General features: G+C 37.3%; 1 protein-coding gene across 1 annotated transcript; it reads right to left on the bottom strand.

The window, feature by feature from the left end:
* Nucleotides 1–255: 255 nt before the first annotated feature.
* Nucleotides 256–2,040, bottom strand: LOC105456757. The gene is made up of 3 exons (XM_011701042.1): nt 1,443–2,040; nt 902–923; nt 256–850 (listed from the first exon to the last, which is right to left on the bottom strand). Exons 1-3 carry the CDS (start codon nt 2,038–2,040, stop codon nt 256–258), a joined length of 1,215 nt encoding a protein of 404 aa, XP_011699344.1.
* Between the last annotated feature and the right edge of the window lie 9,752 nt (nt 2,041–11,792).

Raw genomic sequence — 11,792 nt, forward strand, 5'->3', positions numbered from 1 at the left:
CAATAAGTCTTGTATGATCTGTTATAGTCTGCGACTATCTACGTGATGTCCATTGACATCATTGATACTTAACGTTAGTCGCCTATAACTCACCAAGTTACATTTAAGATCGTGTGCTTACACTAATTATACATGCTTTGTTACGGTCTGTAATCATTTGCGCAGTATCTGGTAATATCATTTATCTTAAGTACTAATTATTTATAACATGCTTTTATAAGTAAGGTTTCTTAAACTCTACATTCTCGATCTAAACTAATAACGGTTAATCATACTCTGTTCACTTTCCTTTCCATTTTCTTGGTTGTATTCGCTGTTGCTATCATCGCTCGCTGAATCATTAAAATTAAGCCATGGGTGTAATTTATCGATTGCTACTACATTTTCATATCGTTTGTTTCCTCTACGAGTTATCGGTGTATCTTCAACCAAAAATCTATCGTTTGGTAAGATCTTTGTAATACGATAAGGACCTTGGAACCTGGCTACTAGTTTTTTTGGTTGGCCTAACATTGCCTGATCTGTTGGAGTTCTTTCGATTCTCACTAAGTCCCCTACTTTATAGGGCGTCGGTGCCCTTCTTTGTTTGTTAAATCTCTTTTCTGCAATATTTTGTTGTCGTTGTATTCTTTCGTTAGCTTCGGTCCTCATTTTCGCTAGATCATCACTACTGACACGATGTTTTGTTGCATAAATCACATCGCTAATTATATTTTCAGAAGCATTTATTAATTTACATCCGAACAATAATTCTGAGGAGCTTTTTCCTGTTGTCTCATTCGTTGTGGTATTTATAGCTAACTGTATCCCACCCACATACTCGTCCCATGTACAATCTTTTTCGCCATGGCTGCGGGCGCCAAGGGCATTAACGATAGTTCGGTTAAAACATTCTACCTACCCGTTCGCCCTGGGAGTGGCAACTGCATTTAATACATGATTTATTTTATATTCCTGTATAAAAGCTTTAAATTTGGAACTCGTAATACATGTTCCTCTACTACTATGTAATAATACGAGTTGGTGTCCCAAAATAACCAAAATGCTCTTTAAAGACCCTAATTGCTGTCATAGTTTTAGTATCTCGAACTGCCTTAACATTAATATATTTTGTGAATGCGTCAATAATTATTAACAGATAAGTATTCCCTCTTTTACTGCGAACAAATGGGCCCAGGCGGTCAGCATGTAAAGTATGAAAAGGCACATTGACCTTTGGTATTGCATGAAGGAAACCCTCCTTCGGGCCTCCAGGTGCCTTATGATGCGCGCATTCTAAACACGCGAAACATATTTTTTTACAAATCGGCGCATTCTTGGAAACCAGAACGACTCCCGAATACGCGATAGTGTTTTTTCAAAACCAAAGTGCCCTGCATTATCGTGATTCATTCTTATTATTTGCCATCGAACCCCTTTTGGCACTACCTATTTTATTTCACCATTAACTTGTCTATATACGTGGCCACCTTTTATTTTATAATTCTTATGCACGTCTATCATATGCCCTACTTCTTTATGCTCTAATATCTCCTTAATTTTTCCGATTTCTTCGTCTGCACTCTGAACAGTAGCTATCCAATTCGTTACATCTATTTGTAATACATCTAACGCGCATTCGTCTATATTCGCGTTTAATTCAATAACTAGGTTGCGACTCAGTGCATCTACGTGCGCCATACGTGTGCCCGGTCTATATTCAATTTCGCAATCGTATTCTTGCAACCGAATCCACCATCGTGCGATTCGCGGCACTAAGTCACGCTTGGTTAACACGGTTCGCAGTGCATTGCAATCTGTAATTATCTTGAATTTTAGGCCTAAGAGATAAACGCGGAAACGGCGTAGGGCCTCAATTACCGCAAGGGTTTCTAAATCGTATGAATGCCATTTTTGTTTGTCTGTAGTTGTTTTTCGGCTATAATACGCGACTGGTTTTAGTGCTCCCTCGTCATTTCGTTGCATCAAAATGCCCGCAATTCCTACTTTTGATGCATCTGTATGCAATTCCGTTTCCCGTTTCGTTTCGTATAATGCCATTACCGGTCGTTCAATTAATTTTTCTTTTAATTGGTTGAAAGCTTCTGTCTATTCGTTTGTCCATTTCCATTCTGATGTGTTTTTTAGTAAATCAGTAAGTGGTCGCGCTATTGATGCAAAGTTTTCTACAAATTGCTTATAAAAACTTGCAAGTCCGATAAATTGTCTAATTTCATGTACGTTTCTAGGGACAGGAAATTTTGAAACAGCATTCGTCTTTAGCGCCCCTTTTTGAATTTCATTCCCGCTAATTTCAAATCCTAAGAAATCGATATTTTTGTAAAAGAATTTACATTTACTTAGTTTCAAGATTAACCCACTTTCGTTTATTATGTTGTAAGTCTCGCTGTGCGTTACTTACAATGTCACACTTAGTGATAAGCAGGTCACTGTTGCAATCTAATATTGCAACGGTGACCCATACTAATTGAGGACGCCGACGCAGGACTTCGGCAACCTCAATACGCGTCCTCCAAAAACTGCGGCAGTCGCAATTAAGCAATAATTGCAACTGCTGAGCAGTGCAGTGGCCCACTTGAGACGGGATAAAACCCGCCGTCCAGCGGACCACTGCGGGAGTTCACTTCTAAGCATTAACGCATAACGTTACGCTTTCGGCACGCGCAGTGATCAACTTGTAAGTAGCACGTAAAATATAGTCAGTGTGTTAAACGATATAACTGTGCATTACTTCAACATCCACCACTATGAGTCCTTTCCACGTTACACTCCTGCCACGGTGTAACAAGTGGCAACACAAGAAGATGTTGCTTAAGTTTCGACTGAGATCGTGTGCTGTTGTTTTTAGTAAAAGTGACATTCGAGCGGCAAGTAACTTTGAGTGTTTCGCAATGATGCTTAATAAAATCAAAAAATTGTTTAAGAGTAGGTAATTCGGAATCAGTTAGAGAAGATTGCCATTCACGGAGAGTAAGCGTATCAAACTTCAAGCTTAAAGTATGTATAAGTAGATAGTCCCAATGCGCGGTCGGACGTTTCAACGCTTAAGGAGCATGTAAATGTTTCGTAGCACCGTCCGCGATTTTTCTTAGTTCGATGTAACTTTCCTTAGTCATGGATGGCAATTCCATTATTGCTTTGATATGATTCTGCACGATAATTCGCTTGTTGTCGAATTGCTCCTTGAGTAAAGACCATGCGACCTCGTAATTAGTGTCAGAAAGCTCTATTGAAGCAACAATATCACTCGTATTTTCTGTGAGAGACCCCTTTAAATATTAAAATTTTTGAATATTGTTAAGAAAAGCATTAGAGTGAATAATCGAATGAAAAGTGTCATGAAATGGAAACCACTCATCGTATTTGCCTGAGAACAAAGGAAGATTTATTTTAGGAAGGCGAACATGCGTTGACGATTCAGAAGTTTCGTGTGAGCTTGAAGTAGATGGTGAAAATCCACTGGAATTACATGATAGTAATGGAGGATTTAACCATTCTCTGATTTTAGAGGATAGAGCAAAAAATGCCTCCTCGGACACGACGCGATCGTTGGCTTCAGCATCATCAATTATTTCTAATCGAGATTGTATTAAATTATAGTCTGACCAATATTGGTCTAATCTTAATTTGCGTTCCTCAAGTTGAGCGGTTATAGATGGATTAATACTGACTACGGAATCTACATAGTTTTTAATTCGTGTGCACAAACCTTTAATTATTCCGCGTTATTTTTTTAGCGTTGCGGCATCGTCGGTGGCCATGGTAATTGTGGTGACTTACCAATGATTCGGAATGCTAGATAGAGTGAAGTGGTTTATTCGGGGCCTCAATTTACACTCATGCTGAGACAGCTCACACCAACGTCCGTGCTCCGCAAATCACGCACTGTTCACGCTCTTGCCTACACGCACACACACACACATCCACACACGCGCGCGCATGCACTCATGCTCCTCGCCTCCCCGCATACATTACAGTAATGAAATTAACACACGAAGATCGCAAAAAAATGACCTGGTTGGCAATAACCACCGAAACAATAACCCTTACCTGATATGTATCGGGTGTACTTATGCTAAACAAAATAAAACGCAATCGTAGGTCGGATGAGTAGGTCGGATGAATTCTGCTGGAACGGATGACTCCGGTGAAGAAATCTAGCTGAATGGCCACAAGGTTGCTTCCACGAAGTAGGCTGAACTCTGTCACTTGAATGTCGTCGCTCAAACGCCGCTGTGAATGTCGTGTCGTCGCTCGAACGCCGCCGTAAATGTCGTGTCGTCGCTCGAACGCCGCTGATTGCACTCAAACGCTGTCGTGAATGTCGATTGCTGAATTTTTAGATGCTGTTGCAGATTGGACTTTTTGGGCTCGAAGAAATGTAGCTGCTTGATTTCTTGAGCACAAAATCTCAATCTCGTGCAAATATGGGTTCCCCTTAGTAGGCAAAGAGCATAGAAAGCTCTGAATAGATGGATAGTGATGCTCGTAAGAACGATTGACCGTCTTAGTAAATTGACCTCGCTGAAATGCCAGTCGCTACTGCCGAAGGTGCGGATATGATGTATCTGGCTCGAAGGACCAAAATTATGTTATTGTATTGTCGGCATACGCCGTTCCACGCTTGCGTCTCGGAAACTCTTGCTTCAAGAAGCCGTGGTCGAAGAAAATAACTTCCTCTTTATTTGGAAATAACTTCGGCAATGGACTGGTGATTGACAAAGCTTGAAGGTTTTTTATTTTAACTGAGACGGCACGCATGTACAGAGATCGATATCTTAATAAATAATAAACGAATGCTCAAGAAAAAATACAATTGCGGCACATGAGACAAAAGAAAAAGAGTTAAATAAAACAAATCGTGTTGGCCGCAAAAAGATTAAACTGATCGTGTTGGCTGTAAAAAAAATTGTGCGCAACGGAAATTCATACTCAGTTCTTTAACAATGCTTAGTTCTTTAACAGGCTTAGAAGACAAATGAGGACTTACATATAATTTTATAAAAAGCAACAAATATTTTTAAAAAAGAAATCACTCATTTAGAAATCACGTGGGCACGCATTGATACCATAATTTCATAAAAAGCAAGTACAAATTTCTAAAAAAGAAACTCTAAAAAACTCAAAGACACATAATTTCGTAAAGAGCAAATACAAATTTCAAAAAAAGAAATGTCTCAATTAGAAGTCTCCTGGGCGCGCATATAATTTCGTAAAAAGCAAATACAAATTTCTAAAACAGAAATCTCTGACTTAGAAGCCTTGTTGGCGCGCATATAATTTCGTAAAAAGCAAATACAAATTAAAAAAAAGAAATATCTCACTTAGAAGACTCGAAGGCGCGCATATAATTTCTTAAGAAGCAAATTTCTAACAACCTTCGGTTGGCAGCAGACGTAAAAAGAAATCTCTCATATAGAAGTCTCGAGGATGCACATTAAAATCAACGATGCAATCCTTAGTTTTCACAATAAATGCAATTGTAGGTAAATTTTGTTCATAACCGTTTTGTAATGTACAAATAAATATTATTAAAAAATTTAAGTATGCCACTCAAGTTTATTTTAGAAAAGGATATCTCTTAACGTTCACTTTGCAGAATCTTGCTTCGATATGTTTTTTCACAAGAATCTTGAAATGATAATCTTCTATTTTACATCAAGAATCATCTTTGTAGAATCAGCTTTGTAGAATAAGAATATCGAAATCAGGATTTCATCTAACAATAAGTCAGGATTGCACATCCATGTAATAAAACTTGTATAGGAACTTATTTAACATCCATATAAACCTAAAAATAGAAATTACACTGTGATTAACCCCTCACAATCTAAGACGACAGGAATAGATAATCTTGGCGATGACAGGCGCTTGTCAGAGAAATCAGCGACCAATCATTGTCGCGGAAAAGAGTCACCAGACACTACATAAAGCGCTGATGTGATTATCACAACACTAAATAAATAATGACACAACATTAAATAAATAATCTTAGTACATACAATAACCTTAGTATAAAATTTTCGCCATGACAATTGCTCACGAAGTTAGCACAGCAAGACAACCAGCATCGCGGAAAAGCGGCAACATTAAAATTATTATATGATGTTATAATAATGTACATTTAACGTACAAAATCTCCACGATGACAGCAAAATGTAATTTTGCCGCTCACGAAGTTTGCACAGCAAGTGAACCAATCAGCGTCACGGAAAAAAGTCAACAATAAACTTCGAGACTTTCGAGAAACTTCGATATATTTCACTATCGATTTAACATGCCTTTTTTTAGATAGGACTAGCACGCAGCGCGCGCTTCGCGCGCGCTATCCACGATTGTTACAAATTTCATATAATTACAAAAAAATCCTCTTTACCTCACCCTCTCCCCACCTTCTCTCTCTTTCTCTTCACCCCTCTATCTTTCTCTCCCACTCTTCTTCCCTCTCTCTCATTCGATCTTTAATCTTGTTCTATCTTCCTCATCCATCTCTCCTTTTCCCCGTCATCCACCAGCACTCTACGATATTCCTCCTGCCAACTCCCTTTCTCATCCCTCTCTGTCTAACTCCTGCATTTCTCCCACAAGTCTTCATCCCCCCTCTGTATAGTCTACACATTATTTTATTTTCCTCTATCCAATATCTATTTTCCTATATCTCATTTTCCAACTTTTCTAAATCTTGCTACCCTCCTCTACCTACTTTCTTCCACTCCTTCTCTGAAAACTCCGAAACTTTTCCCTCTCTCTTTACCTTCACATTTACTATATTTACCATTCCTAATCCTTTCCTATCTTTTATTTATTTGCCTCACCCTATCCCATTCCTCCAATTCTTCAAAACCCATCCCTCCCAACTTTCTTTGTTTTTCCTATTCATGCGGCTTCATTCTTCTGTTTTTAAAGAACTGACTTCATTTTGTTTCCTAACCTGATAGTTTTTTTCCCTCTCTGCTCTTTCGTTCACATCTCTTAAGCACGTCTGTGCAATTACGCTTTCCCTACCTTCCTCCAATCTCCTCTCGAATCCCCCCGCCCTTCCACTTGCCCTATTTCTCATTAATTCCCTCTGTACCTCCTCCGTCACTGAACACCCTGGTATCCTCCCTTCTACTCCTAGCATCCTCCTCATGTATCTTTCATGTAACCTCTCTACCTCCTTTTTTTCCTTTCATCCCTATATCTCCACCCCATAGGTAATACTGCCCATATCAACCTGTCAAACAGCCAAATCTTTCTTTTCCAGTCTTTTCCAAATCTCTTTTTACCAATCCCCCGCACTTGTTCTGTTATACTTATTGCTTTCGCCACCCTATATCTTATGTGTGTCTCCTGCCTTCCATTTCTTTGCATCACGTATCCCAGATATTTAAATTCATCTACTTTATTTTCCTACCTTTCCATCATCAACTTGCTCTACTCAATCTTCCTTTTACCCTTTAAATCTGATCATCTTTATTTTCACATTTAATTCTAATCACCTCCGATCCATGTATCTTTCCAACTTCATGTATCTTTCCTCTCAATCATACTCTTCATACTCCCTTCTTTTTCATTTTTTTTTCCAAATCTGCTATTACAAGATTAAACAATAGCGGGATACCGTTGTCTTTCCCTCGCTGTCCAAAATCCTCTTCCTACCTCCTACCCTATCTTCACCCTACTCCTCATCTCCTACACTCTCTCTGTAAATCTCTCTCTTCCTCATAGCACCCTCATAGCCTTTATTAGCATTCTCCTGTCCACCGAATTTAACGCGGCTTGCAAGTTTACAAATAGAGCTACCAATTTCTCTCTTTTCTTCCACCTGTCTGTTTATTAAGTAGTTTAATACACTGATGTTATCAATCGTACTCATCCTTTTTCTGAACCCCGTTTGATTCAGCGGAATTATACCCTTTCTCTTAACTTCCTTTTTTAATCTACCTTCTAAAACTGCTGTGTATTTTTTGTTTACAGACGGCATCACTGTCATCCTTTCTATAATTTCGCACCTCTCTTGTCCCCTTTTCCAACAATGGCACCACTATCTCCGCTCTCCAATCTTTTGGCTAACCTTCTCTATCCCATACTCTACTACACAACCTAACTCCTAAACCTAATCTTCTAACTCATCCCCATCATATTTCCATACTCCTTCTGGTATTCCATCAATATTCACTGCCTTTCCATTTTTAATATTTTTCTTTATTCTCCTAATTTCTTCTTTGCCCAGCTCCTTCTCTCCTACGCTTTCCTCTTGTCTTACTTCTCTTACTACTCTTCCCTCTATTCCTCTCAACAGATCCCTAAAATATTCATTTCATTTCATTCATCTTTTTCATTTCAATATTTTCATTGATTTCCTTCTATTTTTTTTCTTTCCTTGTTTACAATCCTTTACACCTTACTTTCTGTTTTTGCTTCCTCTACCTTTCTTTCCCGTTTCCTACTCTTCTCCCTTTTCTTTTTTTCGCATAACTTCTTGTATTCCTCCTCTTTTCTGTAGTCTATACCTTCCCTTATTCCATTTCTCCAATTCCTCAACGCTCTCCTAACTAATTTTGTCTTTTCAACGTATTCCTCATACCAATACTTTCCCACTCCTTTTCCCCTTCTTTTCTCCTCTCCTTTTCAATGCCCCTCGTATCCTCACCTCCATTATCTCCATTTTTCCTCCATCCTTTCCGTTACCCCTTTCACTTTCCTCAATTCTGCTTTAAACCTCTCTCTTCCCTCTTTATCTCAAGTTCCTCTATATACTCGCATACTTTTTCTTATACCATTCCTTCCTCTGCCATTTTCTTCCTTCAACCATATCTCTAACGAATGATGGTCCGAGTCCACCTATTTCCAATTTCACTATATCCTCCCTTATCTCCTTATCAAGAGACGCGGTAGCGTCTCCCGCCAAGTACATTTTTTCGCTACATGATGACCAGGAGACGTTATTGTATACTGACAGAGACGCTACAGGGTATCCTTTACCGGACGGATAACATTTCTGTAGCAATAAATTATTATTTCTTTTAACTATATGGATATTATCAATAAATGCCTATTTTGTGAAAAAAACTCTATTTTTCTAGTCACAATAACGTAATAACGATGTTCATAAGTGGATTTGATGTACAAGCATATAAAATGCATGTTATTTTTTGCCCGATTTTATGTTATTCTGATACGTCGTCGTTGTCTTCGTCGCAAAATTTCAATCTTGTCCTCTATATTTTGCCGCTGTTGTTGTCGCCGTTTTTTTCTTTGCTTTTTTCGTAAAATTTCAATGTTGTTTCTTTGGTCTGCTATATCGTTGTCGTCGTCTTCTTCTTCACAAAATTTCAATTTTGTTCCTCGTCTCTCTCACAACTTCTCGTCTGTTTCTCCGCTTTCTCGTTTCTCTCACAACTCTCTTGTGGTCGTCGTCGAGGAAGTGAGTGTTTATGTGTTTGCCGTCGAGGAACTAAGTGTCTAGGTGTCGTTTAGATCTTCGCCGTCGAGAAAGTGAATGTCTACGTAGTTACCGTCGATGAAGTGAGCGTCTACGTGTTTGCCGTCGAGGAACTAAATGTCTAGGAGTCGTCTACGCCTTTGCTGTTGACGTAGTGATTGTCTACGTGTTCACCGTCGAACAATTAAGTGTTTTCGTACTATCTATAAGGTTTTCGCCATCGAGAAAGTAAATGTCTATGTGGTCGCAATTGAGGAAGTGAGTGTGTTCGTATTTGCCGTCGAGAAACTAAGTGTTCAGGTGTCGTCTAGGGCTTGATCGTCGAGGAAATGAATGTCTACATGGTTGCCGTCAATAAAGTGAGTGTCAACGTGTTTGCCATCGAGGAACTCTAAGTGTCTAATGTTGTCTAGGTCTTCGCTGTCGATGAAGTAAATGTCTTGGAGCCCATCTAGGCCTTCGCTGTCGAGGAAGTGTGTGTCTACGTATTCGCCGTCGAAAAACTAAGTGTCTAGGTGTTATCTCGCCTCTCTCGGGATTATCTCGTCTCTCTTATAGCTCTCTCGTTTCTCACGGCTTTATTATCTCTTTCACGGCTCTCTCATCTTTTTCACAGCTTTCTCATTTGTTTCTTTGTTCTCTCGTCTCTTTAACAATTTTCTGGTCTCTTTTTTAGAACCCTCATCTCTTTTTCGATTTTTTTGTTTTTCTTACGGCTTTCGCGTCTCTCTCATGACTCTCTCGATTTTCTAACAATTCTTTTGTCTCTTTCTCAGTACTCTCGCCTCTTGTAATTTTATTGTCTCTCCTAAAGGTTTCTTATCTTTCTCACGGCTCTTTCGTCTTTTTCACGGCTTTTGCTTCTCTCTTAGGACTCTCTCGTCTTTCTAACAACTTTCTCATTTCTTTCTCGGTTCCCTCGCTTCTCTCACGGCTCTCTTGTCTCTTTCACACAACTTTCTCGTCTCTCCAGCTTTATTATCTACGGCTTTATTACAGCTCTATCACGGTTTTCTTGCTCTCTCACGGTTACCTCATCCTTCTCACAGCTCTCATGACTTTTTTACTTTTAGTGATGATATACAATTCATTTTGTCAATAAAGTAAAATAAAATGAATACATAAGTTACAAAAAAATGAATCAAATTAAATAAAAAATAAAATAAAATAAATAAAATTAAAAAATTAAAAAATAAGAAATGATATAAGTAAAATAAATAAAATGTAACAAAAAATTAGTGAAATCCGTGGAAAAGACATTAAAAATGTAAAAAAGACCGCCAAGTATATTTTTTAATGTTTTTAACTCGAAAAAATTGTATTAAATTAAAAAAATGAAATCTATGTATTATCCTAAATGTATATAACACGACCTCGAAAAAAATTTATCAAAAGAAAATCCAAGTGTCATTATTTTCAATGTATAATACGATCACGCAAATTTATTTTGTAAATAATATTTTTAAAAAATTCAATTTTAAAAACCAAAAATATAATACCATCAAAAAAGTGAAATCAAAATTATTCCAAGTACATCTATTTTAATTGTATTAAAAGAATATAATGGTGGAAATCAAAAAAGGCGTAACTAAAAAAATGCAATAGTGGAAACAGAAAAAAGCTAAAATAATGACATGAAAAAAAAGTGAAATCAATTAAAATCATTAGAATCAATCATCAGAATAATCAATCATTAGAATAATCAATATCGTAAAAAGAAATTGAAAAGAGATTATACATCGATAACAAGTAGCAAATTACGTGACAGAAAAATTAAAGATGAGAAGAAATCTCTAGTAGCAGCATACTTAGCGCGCCCGTTTTATATACGTATAACTCATGGAAATAATACATGCAATTCATGCTAACAATACATTATTTATTCATCATAATATTATTATCATTCAGTTTATAACATTATTGTTGCAAAAAGTTAATAAGTATAAGAATTTATATGGCAAACTTAGTATATTTAAGTCAATTTCAACTACTTATACTAACGAGTCAAACATATAATATGCGGCTTTGGCAATAAAAATATATAAAAAACGGGCGCGCCAAGTATGCTGCTGTTGGAGATTTCTTCCCATCTTTGATTTTTCTGTCACGTAATTTGCTACTTATTATCGATGCATAATCCCTTTTCAATTTCTTTTTACGATATTGATTATACTAATTAATGTACTTGGAATAATATTTTGATTTCACTTCATTTTCATGTCATTATTTTGGCTTTTTTCTGTTTCCTATGTGTTTTCTTAGTTACGCTTTTTTTTGGTTTCCACCATTATATTCTTTTAATATAATTACAATAGATATACTTGGAATAATTTTGATTTCACTTTTTTTATGGTATTATATTTTT

Source organism: Wasmannia auropunctata, unplaced genomic scaffold (assembly GCF_000956235.1).
Source record: "Wasmannia auropunctata unplaced genomic scaffold, wasmannia.A_1.0 LD336106.1, whole genome shotgun sequence".
NCBI classification, from domain to species: domain Eukaryota; kingdom Metazoa; phylum Arthropoda; class Insecta; order Hymenoptera; family Formicidae; genus Wasmannia; species Wasmannia auropunctata.

Bases quoted from the DNA above. Each gene is read 5' to 3' on its own strand.
- LOC105456757 (XM_011701042.1), bottom strand. From the start codon at position 2,040: ATGGCATTATACGAAACGAAACGGGAAACGGAATTGCATACAGATGCA. The intron at 924-1,442 runs GTGAAATAAAAT...TATTAAATGCAG, and splicing joins CGTATATAGACAAGTTAATG to TTGCCACTCCCAGGGCGAAC. The intron at 851-901 runs GTAGGTAGAATG...TGGCGCCCGCAG, and splicing joins GCCACTCCCAGGGCGAACGG to CCATGGCGAAAAAGATTGTA.